At 61.4% G+C, this 21047-nt stretch overlaps 1 protein-coding gene across 2 annotated transcripts in view; it reads right to left on the bottom strand.

Annotated features, from left to right (window-relative positions):
- Nucleotides 1–21047, bottom strand: part of RRBP1 (ribosome binding protein 1) — a 61145-nt gene that overhangs the window by 2937 nt on the left and 37161 nt on the right. For both annotated transcript variants that reach the window (XM_074347837.1, XM_074347838.1), the window contains exons 4-19: nucleotides 20839–20961; nucleotides 15829–15981; nucleotides 14933–15051; nucleotides 12848–13001; nucleotides 10998–11136; nucleotides 8896–9065; nucleotides 8737–8771; nucleotides 6310–6400; nucleotides 5724–5816; nucleotides 3961–4053; nucleotides 3797–3877; nucleotides 3579–3668; nucleotides 2949–3041; nucleotides 2518–2589; nucleotides 1984–2079; nucleotides 1367–1450 (exon numbers count right to left, since the gene is read on the bottom strand). In XM_074347837.1, the coding sequence (XP_074203938.1) occupies nucleotides 1367–1450; nucleotides 1984–2079; nucleotides 2518–2589; nucleotides 2949–3041; nucleotides 3579–3668; nucleotides 3797–3877; nucleotides 3961–4053; nucleotides 5724–5816; nucleotides 6310–6400; nucleotides 8737–8771; nucleotides 8896–9065; nucleotides 10998–11136; nucleotides 12848–13001; nucleotides 14933–15051; nucleotides 15829–15981; nucleotides 20839–20961 (1686 nt within the window). The remainder of the gene's footprint in view (nucleotides 1–1366; nucleotides 1451–1983; nucleotides 2080–2517; nucleotides 2590–2948; nucleotides 3042–3578; nucleotides 3669–3796; nucleotides 3878–3960; nucleotides 4054–5723; nucleotides 5817–6309; nucleotides 6401–8736; nucleotides 8772–8895; nucleotides 9066–10997; nucleotides 11137–12847; nucleotides 13002–14932; nucleotides 15052–15828; nucleotides 15982–20838; nucleotides 20962–21047) is intronic.

Genomic DNA, 21047 nt, shown 5'->3' with positions numbered 1-21047 from the left:
GCTGAAGCCCCCACGGGGTACCTGGGTTGGTAACAGTGACCTGTGTCAGGCTCCCATGCGGGTTCACTGGGGCAGGAGGGCCAGTGCCACAACCCCTCACCTGAGCCAAACTGAGGCCTAGGGAGCATGTGGTGCTCTGCTCCAAGGCCAGCCGGCATGGAGCCCTCCCCAGGGAGCCAGGGACCTCTGAGGGATGCAGCACACACAGAGCTAAGGAAGCCGAAGAGAGGAGAGGTGGCCGGCAGGCTCAACACGGACAACACGGCCCACGTCCCACACCCCTTCTAGACACAGTCACTATTCAGGGTCCTTCCGGGGTCTAGAGAAGATGCTGGGCGGAGCCTCTCACCTAGTAAGGTCCCCCAACCCTGGGCTCCATCGCTGGTGGCCCCTGAGCCCCCAGACCAAATTTGAAGGGGCAGCACTGTCACCCACGAAGCTTGGGTAAAGGTTCTGGGCAGGGCTCTGGGTGGGCCCTTGGCACGAGCTCCCCAAGGGGCGCCCCAAGTGTGTGGGGCCTGCCCCCCGACCTCCTTCCCTCCTGCCAATGGCCCTGAAAGTGATCGCCAAAGTGCACAGGCCAGCGACGACCGGAAGCTCTGGGGCCCGGACCCGGTGTGGACAACAGCTTTGGAGAGTGGGCCGCGGACTCAGCCAGAGTGTGTGCCCAACGCAGGGCCTGCTCAGCGGAGGCGGCTGCGGGACCGCCAGCCCCAAACACCACACTTTCGTCTCCTCTCAGAAAACCAGACGCTTAAGTTCGGATCCAAAATATCCCAGTGTCTAGACGTTAACTAATTCAAGGTTTTTAAAAAGCCTGTGCAGATCACCCAGCACGTGTCCATGGCCTCACAGGCTGCTGTTTGCGGCCCAGCCCCAGAGCTGGGACTGGGACTGGGGAGGCCCCACTCCTGTCAGGCTGGGCTGACCTTGTCAAAGAGCGGGGACCAGGATCACATGTCAAGGCTGAAAACCGAGAGAACCAGAGGCCCCTGCGCAGCTGGGGGACATCCGTACCGCCCGGCGTGGAGCGGGCCTCCCTGCCCGCCCACAGGCTTGACTGGACTGGATGGGTCTAAGCCACTGCTGGGAGAGAAAGGACCCCAGTCCCACCAAGGGCCACAGGGTGGGGGGACCCCCAGCTCCCAGACCAGGGGCTGGGCTGCCCTAGGGGCTGGGAAGCAGAAGTGGGCACTGTGGTCCCGGCAGACTTGGGCCCAGCTTGGACCATTGAAATAATGGGCAAGGAGCCTGCTCAGCAGCCTGGCCCCAGCCCTGAAGCGCGGACCCCCTCCACACAGCTGGCACGTGCACCTCACACACACCTGACCCCGCGTCACACGCCCGCCACACCGAGTTCACTCACCAGGGCAAGCTCATTGCTTTGTTTCTGGGCTTCACTCTTGGCTGCGTCCAGTTGAGACTGAGATTCTAATAGAAGTTGCCTCAACTTGGACAGAAAACAGACCCCGTTGATGGAGGGAAAGGAGAGAGAAAATCAGTTCCTTTGAGTCAGCAACTCAGCACCCTATCTTGTCCCCAGCGCCCGAGGACACGGCGGGGCAGTGGCGGGGCGGTGCCGGGGGTGGAGCACCTGCTCCGAGGGGCCGGGAGGCCCGAGCGCAGTACACGACTGTCTGAGGCCCTTGCAAACGTTTACAGATTGTCCTCTGCTATATGAGGCCAAAAGTTTGAGATCAAACCAGAAGGGAGGGAGCTGGTTTGCTCTTTCTGCTTCCGAAATCAGGAAACTCTGTCAGGTTTAAATGTGGACACCAGAGAGGGTGTCCCCACACCAGGTAGAGAATCCTGCTGCCAGGCTGACCTGGCTTCACCCCTGTCCGGTCCCCAGGGCTGCCTTTCTGCCACCTGCCCTGTGACACACTCGTCAGCTGGCGGTCCCAGGCCTAAGGCACAAGCTCTCTGAGCAGGCTGCTGAGGAGAGGCCCCTCCAGGCTGGCCCGACGCGGCCGGGAGACTCACCCCCGCCACCTCCTGGGCGTAGCTCTGGCACTCGGCGCTGGCGGCTGCCATGTGCTTCTCCAGCTCGGCCTCTAGGTGCGAGGTGCGCTCCTTCACCTGGACACACGTGCACACACACAAGTGTCAGAGGCTCCAGCCAGGCAGCAGGCAGGCCAGAGCCACAGGACGGGGAGACGGGGCGACAAGGCAGGCTAGCCCTGGGATAAGGGCTGAGAGGAGGCCTCGCCTCTCCTGGGCCAACGGAGGCTAGGCGGGCGTGAGCCCGGGCACCCCGACCCCAGCACCAGGTTTCCCCGTGAGGTGGGCGAGGGGGACCGGCTCCAAGGCCTGATGGGGGCGCCAGGCAGCCCCGCTTCACCAGGGCTGGGCCTGCCACCTCCCACCACCCCAAGGTCGTAAGGCTCATTAGAAAAAGCTGGGCTGAGAGATCCAGAAGCTTCTCTAAGATACGTGGTCCTCGAGGGACAACGACTGAAGGAGCCTCTGGGGTGACCTCTGGGACAGGAGAGCCCCTCTGAACAGAGCCCCATGTACCTGATCTGAACTTTCGAGTTCTCCTTTCAGCTTCTCGACAATCTCTTCAAGATGTTTCACTGTGACGCGTGACTACAAAGCAAAGGGACAGCCATCAAAGACAAGCGGTGGTGGGGCGGGGCTGTCCCCAGCCGTGGTACCACGTGTCCTAATGGACTGTCCTGAGGCCGAGCAGCCCAGGCCCCCCTCTCAGGAAGCCCAGGGGTGCCCACAGCCCCCAAGTGTGACCAGCAGCCTCCTCCTGGCATTCTGCAGTCACACTTCCTGTGGTGTTACCAAAACCCAGCAGACGTGATCCACAAGTCACCCAGATAATCCCATCAGTGTTCCTGTGGATTTGATGGAATTCCAACCCGGCCGCCTGACTAGAGTGAGTTAAGTTTGGATTCCCAGGGAAGGTGGGCCCTGGGGGGCGCAGGGGCCGGCCGTACCTTCTGGAGCTCCTCCTCTGTGGCGCTCACCCGGGCCTTCCACACCTGCTCCTCCTCCTCCACGCTCTTCTGCAGGTCCTTGAGCATGCCCTCCTGAGGGACGCGGGCACTGAGCGTGGCCTTCCAGGGTCCCCTACACTGTGCCCTCCTGCCCCCAAGGCTCCCCCCCGGGGACCACCTGGCTGCAATGCGGCTCCGCCCAGATCACAACCCAGGGAGGAGGGTGGGCAGTCCTGCAGCAGGGCCCTCCGGCTAGTGTGCAAAGGAGGCCACGAGGACTTCATCTCTGATGGGTTTGCCACCAGCACTGGCCTCGGGGTCCCAGGAAAGGCGCACAGGACGGGGCGGTCAGAGCTAGAGGGCTGGACCGAGCGTGGCTCTCGGAGCCACAGGAAAGTGGCTTTGAGCTGGCGTCGGCCACATGCTCACCTCTCCCTTCCCCACACTGTGCTGCCACTGAGGCTGTCCACTCCCCCAACCTCTAACCTGAGCACCTGACTCACCCCTTTTACCACTCAGCCAAAGAGAGGGGCCCAGAGAGGGGCAGAGAGACAGCATTCCAGCCACGGCCTCTCTCCACTGGCCTCCTGCCTTTAGCCCCGGGGAGCCCGGTGTCCCCGCCCGCCTCACCGTTTCGGCCAGGATGGTGCGGTACTGGTCACACTCGGCCTGCAGGCTGCTCTGCGTCTCCTCCGCCTCCCTGAGCTTGGAGGCCAGGTCCTAAGGGCAGAGGGCAGAACAGGGAGCTGGTGAGCCAAACCCAAGGGATTCTCCCGGCTGCTGGATGACTGGCTCCAGGTACCCTCTGTCCCGGAGACCAGGGAGGGCGCCTGTGGCCCCGCACTCACCAAGGGCTCTGGGTTCGCTGGCGGCGGTTTCAGCAGCTCCGGGCCTTTCTCTTTGAGCTCCTGCAGCCATTCGGCATAATTCTGCACAGAAATGTTTCGGGTCGGGCCCGGACGTTCCCCATGTGCAGTGCAATGGGGCCCCCAGGAGCTGCCTCCCCTCCTACCTGGTGGGTCGAGTCGGAGAGCGCCGGGAGCAGGGCCAGCAGGGCCTCCTTGGTCTGGGCCTCGGTCAGGCTGAGCTGCTTCTCCGACTCCTCCTGGAGGAAGGGTGGGGGTCAGCATGGAGCTTAGGGCAACCCCAGGGGTGTTTACCTCAGAAAGCCATCCTCAGCTCTTCAGCGGAGGGTCAAGGATCAGAGACGGGTGATGGCTCCATGTAGCCACTGGGCGGGTGGGCGGAGGCGGTAATCTCAGCAGCCAAGTTCTGGCCAGCCCAGCCCAGGCCAGGTCAACTTTAAACAGACTGAGCTCTAAGGAAGGGGAGGGGGGGCTGGCCCTCATGCCAGGTGCGGGTGCCGAGTGTGTGCACATGCGTGTGCGTGTGGAGGCGGGCAGAGAAGAGGTGCGTCTCCCAGCGGCCCCAAGTCAGGAGCTTCTGCAACCCTGGGGAGGGAGGACCTGTGCTCCCACAGAGGCCGTGATCTTCGTGGGGTGGCAGCTCTCTGGACGCCTGCTTGGTGCCACGTGCTGCAGCCACGCCAGCCAGAGCCCCATCCGTCCTCTGTGCTGCTCCCACTCAAAGCGAGGAGGAGCCGAAGGAGGAAGGAAGGGGCTAGAAGGCAAAGCCGAGGACAGCAGCATCCCTGGGGACAGATAACCCTCTCCCTACACCCTAGGGGGTGGCTGCAGGAGATTCCTGGCTGAAGTCCTATCTGATAACCTGTCCCCAGCAGGCTGAACCTGCTGCGGCCCCTCACAGCCCGAGGCCCCAGAGGGGCACTAGGAACTCCAACTGGGTCAGAGCTGGGAGCCATGTTCTGGAATGTGCCTATGGGGGACGGCTGACAAACGGACGCCCAGCCTGACCTCAGCACCCATGTTATCTGGCTCAAGTCTCGAGCTGATGCCCAGCGACCCACAGACGATGCCTATGGCCTGTCGTGGGCCGCTGACCTTGTGATCACCACTCAGGCGCCCCATCCCGAGAGCCCGAGGCAAGAGCCAGACAAGCAGAGGCCAGCTCCTGTCTTTATCTGGCTGAGTGACCGCGAGCATGTAGGGTGACACCTCTGGTCATAGCTTCCGCATATGCCATGGAAAGGCCAGGCGGGTGCCCAGGTCACTTCTGGGGAGTCTAAGTACAGCTCCACTGCAGACCCAAGGCCAGCACCCCCTCTGCCTCTCTGGGGGCCTCATCTGACACAACCCCAGGCTTCCTGGGAGGCTAGTGAAAATCACTGCAAAGCTCACGATAACAGGACAGACCTCCCCCTGCACGGGGTGGGGGGGGGGGGAGCAGGGTAGGGCTGGCCCCCGGCGCCTTTCATCAGGACAGAAACGTGTGGTGAAAGGGGCTGCGAGGTCCTGCCTGCTGCCATTGCTGCCCACGTTCTGGCCGGGGCCCCAGAGGCTTCGTGGGGCCCCCAGACACCCCGACCTGAGCCTAAGTGCTTTCTGCTCAAGACTGTCCTTCCCCTAAGGCTCAATCAGAAAACCTCCTGGGCCTGAGAAAGCAGCGCATCATTCAGATGAAATATCAGGGGAGAAAAGTAACATGAAGACAGTCCAGGCAGACAGACCAACCAGAGCCCACTCAAGGCAGCGCCGCAGTGGGCTCGGGCCCAGCTGGCAAAAAGCAGACAAGGGCTCACTGTTCCCCTTCCCCTTAAGGAGAACTGGGATGGGGGAGGGAGGGGCCGGAGGACACAGGAGGATGTGGGAGCCCGGGCCCTGGCGGGGATCTCCGAGGCGCCGGGCAGATGCTGACCTTGGCCTGGGTCAGGGAGCGCAGCTTCTCCTCGCAGACCCTTTCGGCCGAGGCCAGAGCCTCCATTGCCTTCCAGTTCTTCTCGCGGAGGTCCTGGGGGAGATGGGGAGGCGATCAGCAGCCAGGCGGGGCCGACCAGTCTCAGCAGCCTGGAGAGCCCTCTCCAACCCGGGTCTGGACCCCACAGGCCACATCCACTCAGCCTCTCCTCTCTCCTTTCAGGGAGATTTGTCTGGAGGAGGAGGGGGAGGGTCACCCAGCTCCTCAGAGAGATGAGGGTCCTAACGGCCAACGGCCAGCTCTGGCCCCTCTGGGCTCTGGTCCAGCCACACACAGGTGGGCGCTCCCAGGGAAGAGCCAAGGGGCAGCCAGCAAGCCTAGGCAGGCAGCCCAGGGAAAGGATGGAGCCAGCTCCTGGGCACCCTCTGGAGAGGAGGGGTCTCCAACACCACCCCCTTCTCCTGATGCCAGGTGACCATGGGATCAGCTGACCCAGGAGGAGTCAGGACTCAAGGAGGACGGTGCTCGTCATCCCCACGGGAGCCCCTTCCCTGTTCCCATGCATGCAGGAGGCCCTGACACTCACGTTGTTCTTCACTTTCTGCTGCTCGACCGCCTCCTTGAGCTCGGTGGCCTCCTTCTCCAGACACCACACCTGGGACTCCAGCTCCATGAGGCTGACGGGAGACAGTGGCATCACCAGTGGGCTCCGAGGTCCTGTGGTCCCCACAGGTGCTACTTCGGAGGCCCTTCCTCTGCCCAGGGACCCAGAAGCACCCATGAGGCCAAGCCACTCGGTCACCTTCCCAACCCCCTCGCAGGACATGAGACTCAGGGGAGACCAAGGAGCCACCCCGGCCCCTCCTCTGAGGGCATCAGGCTGTGGGGACAGCAGAGCCAGAGCAGCCACCCCAGGCAGCGCAGGGATGGGTCCCAGCCAGTCAGGGTTTCGGGATGCCTTCCCCTCTGGTGAACTGAGCCCAGCAGCCGGGTCCTGCTCGGCCCACAGCATGTGTCGGCGGGCCCTTCCCTGAGGCCGCACCTGCCCTCAAAAGGCCTTCTCAGAGGACACCTGGCTGGAGGCCCCCAGGGCACCGTCACCCACACACCCACTGGGTACACCCAGCTCTGGGCAGCTCCTGACAGGCCCCAGGTCCCCGCTGGGGACAGCAGGACTGTCCTTTGTCCAGAACCTAACCCCGCTGAGACCCAAAGGCTCCCCCTCAGCCTGTGCCCAGGCTCTAAGGAATCAGCCTGGGGGGCCCCCGGGCAAGACACAGTCCCACCTTTCCACACCTCTCTCCAGACTCAAGGCCCAGCGGGCTTTGCCCACCCCCATCATCCAGAAGGTGGGAGATCGACACCACAACTGCACTGGCTGTTCTGAGGAACAGGCTTCAAACAGACACTAATATGTCACCTTCTGTGTTAAGATTTAGAACAGGGCAGGCCCCAGGGACACACGAAATCTGAAGTCCAGAAGCCATTATGACCAAACAACTCCAGCATGGGCTGTGCGAGCTGTCCCGACACCCGCCACAGCACCGCCTCACTTTTATTTTAAATACAGCTTGCATCTGGCCTTGCAAACGGTTGTTGACTTCTTGGATGTTGGTTTCAGGCCACAGAACTTGACCCCACCCTCAAAGCTCCACTGGGACCCCTCTCAGCTTCTCCCTCAAGCTGCCCACGTCGTGCAGCCGCCAGCCTCTGCAAACCCCTGCGGGAGCATCCACAAAGGCACAGGGCCCTGAGGAAGAGGACACAGCAGGCCAGTGGCAAGGACACTGCCTCCCTTGGTTGACCATCACCCTCTTGGTGGCCACTGCCCAAGTTCCAGAATGTCTGGGGCCAGATCACTCATCTCCATTCTACAACAGGCCAGTCTGGCCTAGACGCAACTTTCAGATAAACAGTCTGAGGAAGAAATTTTTAAAACCCCTAATTTCTGCCAAAGACATCTGTATGATACAAAAAACTAGAATCAGCCTGATCTGCACATGACTTAAGTACCTAGTAATCAGCTGTGTGGTCCAAGAATCCGATCTTAAAACACAAGAGGAAAAACCTAAACAAACACAGCCTTCTACCCCCACAAATAACACGAGAAACAAAGTTTTCCCAAGCTTTCTGGAAAGGCATATGGAGAGGGTTTGCTTTCGAGTCTCCTGCAAGGCACTCTGGGGCCTCTGAGAATCTGATTTCCTTCCACAGCCCCCAAACCTGAGCCTGAGGCCAGAGATCATGGGCCGTGGCCTGGGGAGACACCCGGGAGGTGACTCACTGGTGGCAGCGCCCAGAACAAGAGACCCCTGTCAGTGGACGGCCCAGGACACGACCGGCCACCTGCACATCTCACCTCATGTGGCTGCCCCATGGAGCCCTGGCCACGGCAGCCAGGACCACCCCGAGCCTGTGGGCATCTGCTGAGGGACACACACGCCGGAGGTGACGGTGCCCAGGACTCCAGCACGCAAGCCTGAGGCGCCCTGAGGCTCCCCACCCAGCCGTGGGCTCCAGTCCCAGCAACGGCAAACGCACAGTCCAAGCACCCACCAAGCCTGGGGCTGGGCTGCTGAAGCCACCTCCCGCCACCCCTGCAAACTGATGGGCTCTGAACGGCACCACATCCCAGTCTGTGCAAAGAGCCTGCGTAACCTCCCAGCTTCTCCATTCTGGGTGTGCAACCACTTTCCTGTTTGAATTATGACCTCAGCCCCTAAAATCCGTCGCCTTGTAGACATAGAGAGAACTCCCTGACCACCAGTCCTTCCCGTGGAGATAAGGACGGATGGATGGATGGACAGGCAGCAGGAGGCCTGTCCCCTGCGGCCAAGACGCCGGCCATTCCGCAGGCAGCCAAGCTCCTCAGAGGCAGGGAGCTCTTTGCAAGGCTTCTTTCCTGCCCAGCCTGCCCTGGTCCTCAAGGTGACTGGAGGGACAGGGAAAGGCAGGGCCTGCTCCCCAGGGGTCCCGGGCCCCGGGCCCAGGCTGCAGTCCTGCCTCCTCTTACCGGGCCTGCTGCTGGTCGGCTTCCGCTCGGCTGGCCTGGAACAAGAGACAGAGAGCCCCGTGGTCACGAGACGCACCTGGCGCAGCAGGTCGTCAGGGCAGAGCCCCTGCACAGCGAGGGGGGCCCTAAGGTGCTCTCCCTCCCCTCCCGACGGCGGACCTGGGCATCCTGGGCCTGGCCGGCCTCCAGCAGAGCCTCGATGGAGCGGATCCTCTCTGCGAGCTGCACGTTCTCGGCCTTGGCCTCGTCGAGCTGCCCGTGCAGGCCGCGCAGCTCCTCGCACTGGCTCCTCACCTCCGCCTCTGAGGACTGCAGTTTGCTGTGCAGCTCTGGGGGAAGGGGCGGCGAGCGGGTCGGGGCGGGGAAGGCCAGGAGGGACACCCCCACGCTGCTGCAGCCCACGCCCCGCCCGCGCTGTGCGCTCCCGACCCCCGGGGCGTCTTATCAGCTGGTGGAGAAAGTGACGCCCTGGCTTCTTCTCAAGGACTCACTCCGGGAGAAGGGAATGCCCTCAGATCACTCGGGAAAACGACGGAAACCTACACAGGTTCCAGGTGCAGTTTCTAAAACCTTGTCCTCCAGATCAGCTGGCGTTAGCCGAGACCGGCGGCAGAGAGCTTCTCGGCATGTCCTTCTCCCTCGGTGACCTTCGTTTGCTAAGTCCCATGGCTCTGAATGTCACCCACGTGTCTGTGACTCCACACAGTCCCGAAGCCCTGGCTCGGCCGGCAGCCACTTCCAAACAGAGCTCTGCCAAGGCCGCTCACACCCAGCACTGCGGCCGCCACGTCTCCTGGTCGTGGCTGTTCTGCTTTCCCGTTCTGCCCCAATCTCTAACCCACCTTCCAGGCCTGTGAATTCAACAGCCATTGTCTGCCAGGTCCTCACCAGCGCCTCTGTGGCTGCCTGGGCCCAGCCCTGCTGCCTCTGGCCTGAACGACCACGAGAGCCCCATCCCTGGTCCCCAGGCCACCCCTGCCCCTCAGTCCTTTCTCCACCTAGCGCCAGAGCAGCCGCAAGTGCAAATGGGATCACAGCATCCCTCTGCCCAAGCCCCGGCCCTCTCATCACTGCACACAGCGCCCAAACTCTTCACAAGAGGCCCACCCAGCCCTGCCCATCTGGCCCCACACTAGCCTCGGCCTTCTTCCCCTCGTTGACCTTCTGTGTCTGTTTCTTGCACAGGCCAAGTTCAAGTTCCTCCCTATTCTCAGGGGCTCCATGCTGGCCACTTCTGCCCTTTCTGTTCTTTTTGAGGCCAGCCCCTTCCCATCACCCAGACCTTGCCTAAAACATCCGTTTCTCAGCAGGGAGGTCTCTCCTGACCACCCAATCTAAAGCCACACCTGGCCCATTATAGCAGGAGGCAGCAGACCAGGCCCGTGGGCCACCGCTGGCCCACCACCCATGTTTGTTTTATTGGCACACAGCCAGGCCTGTCTGTCCGTCTGCTGTCCAGGGCTGCTTCTGCACTGGGGCAGCACAGCTGAGCAGTTGTGACAAACACCGTCTGGCCTACAAAGCCAAAAGTGTTTACTACCTGGTCCTTCACACACACTGCTCGCCGTCTCTAGGACCTGCTCTAGCAACATCAGCTACCTGAAGTCTGTCGAGCACAGGGCTGTTGAGCTGGTCAATGCGGACCGTCCACTGACTGTGCCATCTATCCGTCCAGCTAGAGCATGGCCCTGACTCCGCTCAGCCCCTCACAGTTGCTCTGGAAATACTGTTAAGCAAGTGACGGTGGAGCTGTCACTGACACCGTGCACCCTACTGCTCCAGGGGCCCTCAGTGGCCTGGACTTTGCCACCCCTCCTGATTGGGAGGATGACCTGTGAGCACAGGTGATCAACAGGCCCACCTTCTAAATCTGGCCTCCGGGCTGACTTAGCTGGAAGAGCCAGAGAGGGCCAGGAGTCAGCCCGGAAGGCAGCGACTGCTCAGGAGCACCTGGGCTCCAGGTGGGGCCCACAGCAGGCGAGGTGCAAGGTGGCGGCACCTTTCACCCCCACCTCCCTCCCCGGGTCTGCCTCACAGTCTCCGCCCCTCGCCCCACCTCCAGCCCTCAGGCTCCACCCCAACGTCTAGTCCTCCTGACCCCAGGCCTGATGCTGCACACCTCCAGCTTGTCCCCCAATGGGGTGCAGTCCCTGTCTGGCTGACTTTCTCGAGGGCAGAGCCAGGGATTCCCAAGCTTCCCTCGCTCACCACGAGGCTGGCCCGTCTAGGGGTGCCGGCCCCGGCCTGGATGCTGCCCTCACCAGCCATCTGCTGCTGCTGCTCCTGGGCCTTCTCGGCGTCCGCCCGGAGGCTGGCATGGCTGGTCTGCGAGCGGCAGAGCTCTTGGCTGACCTCGTCCAGGCGCTTCTGCAGGGCCTCCTCACTCTCCTTGTGAGACGCCTGGTGACAGGGCAGCGGGAAGAGGGCTGTGAGGATGCAGGCGGGAAGCTGGACCCTCAGCCAGCTCGGCGGTTGAGCCCGACAGAGAGAGCGCCTCACACCTGCCAGCCTGCACTGACAACGTTTACAAACCCCCTGGATTTCTCAGGCCAACTAACTAGGAAAAGCCAGGAGGCCGTGTCCACCTGACCCCCGAAGAGTGGGATCCAGGGGAAGGGGCCTCAGGTGCAGGAAGGAAAAGACCCACTTCACTGCGGCATGGTGCAGGGAGAGGCGTCCTACAACCTAACCCTCCAGCCTGACCTGGAGATTCCCCAAATGGGTCTGTTACAGGTCACAGTTACTGGGCTTTTCTGGGGAGACTGAGGCTCACTGTCAACACCACGGGGGCCAATGAGGCAGCCGCACGCCCCTGCCTCCCCACCACTTGCAGTCAACCATGCCCAGAACCTCTGGAGTCAGAGGAAAAGAATGGACTCTGTGTGGCCGAGGACCCTGAGACCTGGAAGGCAGGAGATGCTCAGTCTGGGCCTTACTGGTGGGAGCCAGGCCCAGGCCAGGCCCTTAGGAATCTCACATGTGATGGAGATACCTGGGCACCAGAGTGGACATTCCAGCCCAGCGGCACCAGAACCACGTGAGAGCCTTTAGCTCCGTCACAGCCACGCCCCCCCCCAGCGGTTCTGAACTCACTGGTCTGGCTGGACCTACTTGACATGAAAATCAGTAAACACCAAGTTATCCGTCTCAATTCCACCCAAACGATCCAAACTTTACCTGTTCCTTTTCTCTTTTAGTCCCTTGCACACACGCAAACGTCAGTTTGACAGTTTCCTGTCTGTCATTCTAGTCCCTTCCATAAAACAGCTCCACCGCCCCACACGCAGAAGCCTAGCTTCAGAGACTGAGCAGGAACCGGCACACAGCCTTGCGGGTCTCCAGGGTTTCCTTGTTCTCCAGAAAATTTCAAGCACAGCAGGTGTGACATCAAGGCCCCCCACAGGCATGACAACTGCCCCACGCCTGGGCACCCTGCCCTGAAACAGGCCAGCTGGGGAAGCAGAACCCGTCAGGCCAGTGGACAGCAGGGCCACTAGGCTGAGGGCCACGCGGGATTTGCCCAGTGCACTTCGGGGTGGGCAGGGGGTGGGGCACAACAGTCCTCCCCCTGGAGAACAGGCATCCTCCTGGGAAAACACGAGCTTCCAGGCCACATCTGGAGGCCGAGAAGGAAGAACACTCTGGCCCTGAAGCTGGAGGCTGTGTGAGCGTGCCTGGAGCCGCACACTGCAGGTGGGGGGAGGGGGGGAGGCTGACACTGCTCTGGGGCTCCCCGGGGCTCACACCCTTGCTCTGTGTGAACCTAAGGGAGCTGCTCAACTTTGGGCCTCAAATTTCCTACTGAATAAATCACAGATAACAACAGTACCTACCTTGTGAGGTTACAATGAGAATTAACTAAGTTAATGTTTATGTGAAGTTTACAACGAGCAGCACGTAAAAAGCACCCACTCAATGGCATCCAGCCATCACTACTAACAAGGCCAAGGTGTGCATTCCAGCCCCAGCCCTGCCTGAGTCTCTGGCCGTCACAGACACAGCTGGGAAGGGATGAGCCAGTGTGGCCGGTCAAGCCCTGGCCCGCCGGCTGTGCACAGGGGCTTGGTGGGCAGGATGCTCGGGCACCGAGGTGGCTGCCACCCCGACCCACCTGCAGCTGAAGGATCTGCTTCTCGAAGGCGGCTGCCTTGGCCTCCAGAGCTTTCCGCTGCTGCTCCTCCTGCCGAGAGGCCTCCGACTTCTCCATCAGCTCCTTGCTGACCTTGCCGAGCTCCTGCCGGAGCTTCGCCAGCTCTGCATTCTGCCTGCAAGACAGTCACCAACCCCTGACTGACGGTCGAAAGAGGGTTCAAGTCGGCTCTCGGAGGCCCTGAGAGCTGCCTTGGACAATGGGGACGGCACTCTGAGCCTTTCCTCCAGGGCACCTGCTCTTTCTTAAGCAGTTTCCCACGTCTTGGAGCCATTTCCAAAGTCCCTCTAGGTCATCAGCCATGTGAGATGTGATGTGTTTCATTGAAGATGCTGTTTCAGAAGCACGGCAGTGGACCAGCGAGCAAGAGCAAAGAGCAAAATGTGCGTTGAAGCAGTCCACAGAGCCCATCCAGAGACAGCGGATTCCTCATTGCTGACCTGGGCCCAAATGAGCCCTGAGGCGCGGGCTGACCCGCCTCACCGCCCTGCAGGGCCAGGGGCAGCGGCCCACTCGGGTCCATGCACCAGACTTACTGGCCAGTTGGACCACGGCCGGGCCGAGGAGGCCACTCAAAGCGGGAGGCTGCTGCATTTAGTGAAACACACCCCTCAACACTGCCCCAAAGCTGGGTCTCCAGACGGCAGAGGAAGTGCTGGAATGACAGAAGGAAACTTGATTGACAGGAAAAGAGGGCAGCCTTTTCCAGGGTGCGGAGGTCCCCAGCATGTCGGCCTCCTTCACTAGCACAAAAGACACCTCTTCAAGGCAGGACTGACTGTCCAGACAAGACGAAGGGGACAGACAAGGCTGTCCATAACCCGAGGAGGCAGGAAACCTGGCAAAGACCAGCTCTGCTCTGCAGGTTCATCACCTGCACGGGGGAGGCCGTCCCAAAGCCCTCTGCAGGGCTGCACACGCCAAGATTCAAGACTGGAGGGCTCACACCAGAGCCGGACTCCACACCCTGGGGTGGGGGTGGGAGGCTGGCTGGGAGGCCCCGAGGGACTGACTTGAAGCTCTGGGGGGGCCCTGGGGACACCTGTCCTACACGGCAGAGCTTCCACAGATGGACGGCGTCAGCGACCACCCTCTCAGTGACAGGTCTCCGGGCATCAGAGCTGTCCCCAGGCTGGAGGCTGCAGCAGATCCTCCACGAGAAGGAAGTCAGAGTGTCCCTCTGTCCCCACAGTCACCTGCTGCTGTGGCTGCTGAGGAAACCCAGCCACAAACCACCAAGCTGCCAACCGGCCAGGATGCAGGTGAAGACAGGGACCTCCCAGCAGAAGGGACCAGCTGGGGGAGGGTGGCCTCAGCGGTCTGGGGGGCACACGTGTCCCTCCCCGTGCTGCGCGTGGGCAACACCCTCCCCACCTCCCAGGGTGCCTGTCCTTGCTGCTCCTGTCAGTCTCCTCCAGGACGGAGAGGATGTTCCAGGGATGATGAGAACCCCAGACAGTCCCCTCGGGACACCCCGGGCCAAGAGGAGGCAAGGAAACGTAAATCAAGAGGAAACGCAGCGGGGCTTCCTCGGGGCGGCCTACTGACCGGTGATGCTCAAAGCAGGGGCTTAAAAGCAAGTGTGCTGTTAACAGGGGCCCCGCCTGCTCGCAGACACTCCCGAGCTCCTCAGCAGAAACGCTGAGAGCGAGCCCCGTTACCACAGCACGGCGGCGGCAGGGGGGCCCTCCCGCACAGGCGACCCCGCCAGCAGGTGTCAAGGCGCTCAGGCCCACGACAGGCCCCTACACCACCCCAGGCTCTGATCCTGGACCGTCAGCTTGGCCTTGATACTCTGGGCCCAAACCAGGAGTTTTTAAAAGCTTCATGTCAAAATATTGTAAAGGTAGACATGAAAAAAATACCTGCTCTCCCAGGAAAGCAAGATGCTGACAGCATCTGAGGGGGACACAAGCAGGATGTGGCCCGGCCACGTGAGAGGACTCAGCCGCTCAGGACCAGCCCGGAGGCGGAGGGGCAGGACGGAGCCCACAGGGGAGGCAGGGAGTCTGCAGCCGGCCCAGGGCCCCGAGGCACCGAGCTCACCTGCTCTCCACCTGGCTCGTGGCCTGGTTCAAGGCATCTCTCAGGATGGAGTTCTCCTGCTGTAGGCGGGCCAGCTGCGTGTTGGGGCCGTTTTCCAGCTGTTCCTGGAGAGTTCGGATCTGAAAAGTCATTGAAGGGGCATCAGAGAGCCACTCGGCCTTCAAAGAGAACCACCTCGGAAGCAAAGTGAGCGAGGTCAGCCCTGCCGACATCCCCGGGGGGCTCCGCCTTCTCCACACAATGGGGGCGCACCCCTGAGAACCGGGCGCCTGCAAAGGGCACAGCAAAGGGCTCAGCCCAAAGCCCTAGACGTACTGCGTGCGCTCTGCCTCTGACCGAGGTCACGGGCGGCCTGCTCTGGGACACAGCAGCCAGCCACAAGCCATAGCCTACAAATGCCCCGAGGAAGGCCCGTTTCCGGCCCTCTGACCTCCCATGGCTTGGCCCACCGTGAGCAGAGTACAGCTTGAGAAGGTAAGGCTCGGAGCTTGGACCCACAGGTCGGCCCTCCGCTGGCCTCGGGCCCCACGCTGAGGTTTTGTGGTTTTCAGGCCTTGTTTCACGGGGTCCTCCCAACCTCACATGGTGGAGGCGGGGCTGGCGTTACTCCAAGGTCACAGGAAAGCTATGAACTTGATCCATGGACAGCCAGGGGACGGGACACAGGGCTGACCACTTGGGACCAGAGTATTTTCAAAAAGGGCTCTTTAAAACGTATTTACACCTTCCTGGTTGTTAACAGTAAACACACACACGGTGGGCTGGCTAACACCATCTGCCTGAGAAAACACCCGCTCCCTCCAAAGTCAAACCAGATCCCAAGGTCCCTCTCAGCAGGCATCCTCGACTGCCCTGGGGGGCGGCTCCAGACCCCCGGCCCCACAGCCGCTGCCCACCTTGCCCTGCAGCTGCTGCACCTCCTTCACGTGCTCCCGGTAGCTGGCCTGCATGCGAGCCTGCACGGCTGTGATCTCCTGCTCCCGGGCCACGAGCTGCTTTTTCACCTTGGCCTCCCCAGCTGCGGCCTTGGCCTTTTCCGCTGTCAGCTCCTAGGAGAAAGCAGAGGGCAGGGGGGCCAGTTAGGCAGGTGGGGGCAGGAGCTTACTGGATGAAACCACGATGATCACAACCCAGAGCGTGACCTGGGGCTGGAGAGGCCGGGCAGCAGGGCCATGAGCTCTTGCACAGACCCAAGCAGCCACAGTGGTGAACAAGCAGGGGGCCCTTGGTGGAAGGCTGGCTGTCGGGCCTTGACCACAGCAGACACTGCTAGGAGCTGGGTAACACAGCATCCTGTCCCTGGCTGAGCCCTGCTGGGATTATAATGCCCTGGTTTGGCTCAGTCCCCCAAATCCAGGCCCCTGAATGCCCACTTCTACTCGAGCACCTTGGCCAGGACCCACAAGGCAGCAAGGCTCAGTGCCTAGGGGTCAGTCCCACTCCTGGAGCGCCTGGGTCTCCATGGGTAGCCACTCGGTCCTCCACCCCAGCCCAGAGGACAACTGCTCCGATCAGCAATGGATGCCCACAATGAACACAGGAAGTGGGGCCTGGGGACCCGGAGCCTCAGGCCAGGGCAGAGCACACGGTGGGAAGGGCTGGTCGAGGTCTCTGTCATCCTGGAAGGACAGGCAGTGGACAGAAGGCACAGGGAAGCAGGGGGTGACCGTGGAGGAAGGGCTGATGAAACAGGCCCCCGAGGTGGGAAGCCCCTGTCCAGCAGGCCTCCAGTCCAGACTGGCCACTCCTTGCTATGGGCCCAGCTGGTCCCATGAGATTCAAAGCCCTTCCCCAGCCTGGGCAGTAGGCCAGAGAAGTGGGAAGTCCTCTCCTCCTCCAGGCCAGGGCTGCCAGGGAAGCCCATCCCGAAGAGTCAGAGTAGCTGAGATGTCTGAGATGGGAGAGAACTGGAGGCCAGGGAAGGGCTGGGCTGATCGGGGTGGCCTCTGGGTGTCAGGGCTGCTCTGGGTGCCTGGCATTCCCTGGGACCACCTGCCCCACTTTTCAAAGACAATCAGCTTCCTGGCTCCACCGAGGGCAAGAGCCCACAGAAGCACGAGATCCACGCTAAGGAACACTTCACTGATGACACACAGAAATGGGCGGGGTGGGGAGAAGGGCTGGCACCGTGCCCGCTAGGGGACAAGCATGTGTCTCATTCAGTTCTCTTACGAAAGTGAAGATTCCCATCCCCAGTTTAAAGTTGAGCCCACTGAGCCTCAAGGAGAACGTGCGGCCCAAGGCTGGAGAGCAGCTCTAAGCGGCAGGAACCTGGGACTGCGCAAGCCCACGAGGGTCCCTTGAAGGGATGGAGTGATGAGGTGCCCCCTCCTCTGGCTGGCCCGGGCGCCTCTACGGAAGCAGGAGAGGGCAGCTAAAGGGGCATCAGGGCACCCCCAGGCTTCCTCTAACATGCATACCCCCACCGGCCCCGCCAGAACGGGCGTGGTGGGGAGCACCCGGAAGACCCCTCGACGTACATGATCAGAGATGCCCCGACGTGCTCACAGCCACACCGGCAGTGAGTGACACAGCCACACGTGGGCCATCCTCTGCCCGTCTCTGCTCACCACCCTGGGCCAGACCCAGAGGCTGGCACTGAGCATCTGTCTGGGGACAGCCTTCCCTACCCTGAGCGGGTCCTGTGCAGTTGTGGGCATCCCCTTGGGTTCAGGGCATAAAGGTCCCCGTCTCCTAGAGACAGGGTCCCAAGGCCACCAGAATTCAATGGGATTTCCCTTCCCTTTTTTTTAAAGGCATAGAAAGCCAGCTTCTCCCCAGGATGTTTGTTTCGTCCTCCAAGGCTTCTCTTTTTTCTGAAAGCTCAGACTCCCAGGACTTCTCCAGCCTGTCAAATTCTTAAGTCAGTCGCAAGGGTCGGGTGTATTTTCCTGAAAGGCACATGAGGTGACGATGGCTGACTTCCCGGAGCCCCATTTCCTTTGACTGGGCTGGGAGGGGAGGCTTGGCACTGCTGAGCATCGCTGGCTCAGAAGTGCGCTCCGCTCCCTAGGCCAAGTGGGCCCCACATGGTGTATCTTCCAAGGACAGCTAAGACGCAGACAGGAGGCAGCTCCCACCAAAAAGGTCTCCCAACAGGAACACCTCCCGCCCCACCCCTGCAGCACGCCCACTCCGAGAACCTCCTTGGCCACCAGGGATGGGCTCTCAGGCCCAACAGAGTACAGGATGCGGTCCAGTCCAGGGCATCGTCCTAGGACAGAGGCCCCTGGTGCCTAAGCAGACGACAGCTGGAAAGATGGTTTTCCAGAAGAGTTGCTCTGGAGCCACGTGGTTCCTCAAAACCTCACACAGGGCCCTGGAGATGCTCAGAAGCCAGGACAGAGGTCTCAGGATGCCTGAGCCCATGAACTGGTGCCTGGCACTGTACTTGGACCCAACTCTGCTGACTTCACCCACTTGCGAGGCACGGATCTGGTAGGCAGTCCATATGGTCTGTGTTTAGAGCATGCCTTTGGCCACAGACCACAAGGAAAAGAATTCACCAACATCCCCTTTTGCAACTACAAAAACTTCTCCACAAGGACAAAGAAGACATGGAGGGAGCTCAACGTGAAATGCAGGTCCTGTCCACCCACCAGCTCCAGTAGGGGATAAGTTAGAGGAACCTCTGTATTCCCAGTAACTTAGTTTCTCATTAACTTTCCCCAACAGTGCTGCGCTAGGGGACGTGACCAAGGATGAAGCCAACCATCGGCTCTGCTCGGAACTCGCAACAGAGAAATGCAGGGACCTCATGTCCGTGGACCCAGGAGCACGGGAAGGACAGATGACAAGGCCTGAACCAGCAAAGGCTTCCCCTTAGCTGTGCGCCGGCTGCGGGCCTGTGGCCACTGGCTGACAGGCACCTGCTGGGATGAGCCAAGGGAGGTGGCTAGACTCTCAGGGGACGCAGATGATGAGGCACAAGGGTGTCCTCTGTGCTGGGACAGGAAGATGGGGGCCGTGGAAGGCTTGCTGGTGGAGGGGAATCAAACTGAGTCTCCAGGAATAAGGAGATTTCCAGTCAGCTGCGAGGCTACTGAAAGAGGAGGAGAGGCCCGAGGAGGCAGCGAGCGGTGTGGAGCAGACGCGGGGAGGCAGGTGCTGTCGGGGGTGCAGACTTGGGTGTGAAGACTAGGAGCCAGCAGCTTTGAGAGAGGGCTCTCCCGGGACTGGATTAGTGCTTGAGAGCCCAACAGGACGTCCTCGGGCTCAGCGGGGAGGCCAGGCCCAGGACGGATGCACTATCGGATTTCCGGCCTCAGAGCCAAGGCCTGGAGCCCAGAGGAGCATGAGGGGTTACAATAACCAAGGGCCGCACCCTTGCGTGTCTCTCAGGCCCCTGCAGCTCCCAGCAGGGAGACAGTCTGCCAGGGCCGAGCTGGAAATGCATCTCGCCCGGGAGGCTGTCTGCGGCTTAGCTGTGCTGTGGTTTAGAAATCTCGTCAAGCGGCCAGCCCTGTGGGGGAGCAGTCAGGGTCCAGCACAAAGGGCAGCACCGAAGGGGCCTTCTTCATAGGGTGCAGCCCCCAACCCCGCACCTGCTGCCCTGCCTCCGGTGGCCCACGACCCCAGCAATGGTCACCGTCACCATCACCATCAGAGGCTGCACCTCCAGCTCATCCTAAATTCAGGGCCAGCATAGGAACTAGCCAGGGAGCCACACAGCCACCAGCCGTGGGAACAGTCACTCCCCTGTGCTCTCACTTCAATTTTATTTTGGGCATCAACGCATTTTCTCAGTTTCTCCAGAAAGAGGATACAGAAGAACGGCCCCTGAAACCACAGACTTCAGGGTGGCTGCCAGCCGCGGGCCTTAGCGGGTGGGAGGCTCTGACGTGCAGCGCTGGCCCGCTTCCGTGATGCAGACACTCCTGGCCGGTGGCACAGCACCAGCTAGGCCTGGGAGGGATGCACAGTTGGCTCTTGGTCGCTGCGTGAGTGTTTCCTGCCGCCCGACATTTAACCAGCAACCCAACACGGGCTCACGGGAAGGCTGCGTGCGGACAGTCTTGAGAGAGAGCAAAGCCCATCAGGCAGGAGGCGACCACCAGAGGCGGCCTTGGACACCTGCCTCTTCCCATCCTCCTGGGCGCAGCATCGACAGGACTGACCATGGCAAAGCTTCATCTTCTGCTCCTGCCATCCATCCGTCCCCCACCAAACGAACTTTGCCATCTGGCTCGGAGCTGCGTGCCTCCAATTTAGGACAGAAACTCGGGCTGCCTCATTTCTGCTTCCTCAAGAACAAGCAGATGCAGGTGCCCAGAGGAAGGGATACAGCCCAGGTGGCACAGGACGTTCAGATGCCCAGGCCGCCTCCCTGCGCCCACCGCCCAGGTGGAGCAGACGGGCAAGCAGGAAGAGAGCAGGCAGCCCACAGCATTTTGCTGGGAAAACACAGCTTCTGAGCTGGGTGTGACCAGCCCCATGGGGCAGCCCATCTTACTCCTCAGAAGGAGAGAGGTGAGGGTCCTGGCGGGGAGAGGAGCCTTGTGCCTGTGCCCTGACTCCTCCTGAACGATGCTCGCAGCCCGCTGCAGCAGCAGGGACCCATCGTGACCGGTACCCACGGGGAACAAGTGTCACATGCAGAGCCATCACAGGCTCCCCCCAGACATCAGAGAAGGGAAAGAAGCAGCCCGTCACCCTCTCCCCACTGGCTTCGGCTCCAGCTCTCAAGAAAAGAACCTGAGATCAACTGTGCCCACCCTCCTCCCAGGGCATCCCCCTAAAAATACAGCCACCATTGCGGGGTCAGCTGAGCACTCCCGGCCATGTGTTCTCACGTCCGGAGACAGGCGCTGCAGCCCAGGCTCCAGGGTCTTCATGCAGCCCCAGGCTCGCGGGCCCAGGGAGAGCCAAGGGGAGGGTGACCCCCAAGCCGGCAACGCTGGCCCTACCTTGTTGAGCTCCCTCAGTTTGCTCTTGGCAACAGCCGCATCCTCCTGCTCTGTGGCCAGCAGCTTCTCCTTCTCCTCCAGCTGGCGTTTCAGAATTGCCACAGGGTCACCCTTCTGAGTGGCCTGGAAATGCCCAGAGAGACATGTAAATGGGAGGAGGGGGCGGATGCTTGGTTGGAGCCCCAAGCCCGCTCTCAGACCCTGACCCA

This window comes from Camelus bactrianus, chromosome 19 (genome assembly GCF_048773025.1).
Source record: "Camelus bactrianus isolate YW-2024 breed Bactrian camel chromosome 19, ASM4877302v1, whole genome shotgun sequence".
Lineage (NCBI taxonomy): Eukaryota > Metazoa > Chordata > Mammalia > Artiodactyla > Camelidae > Camelus > Camelus bactrianus.
This window is presented reverse-complemented; position numbering and strand designations above follow the sequence as displayed.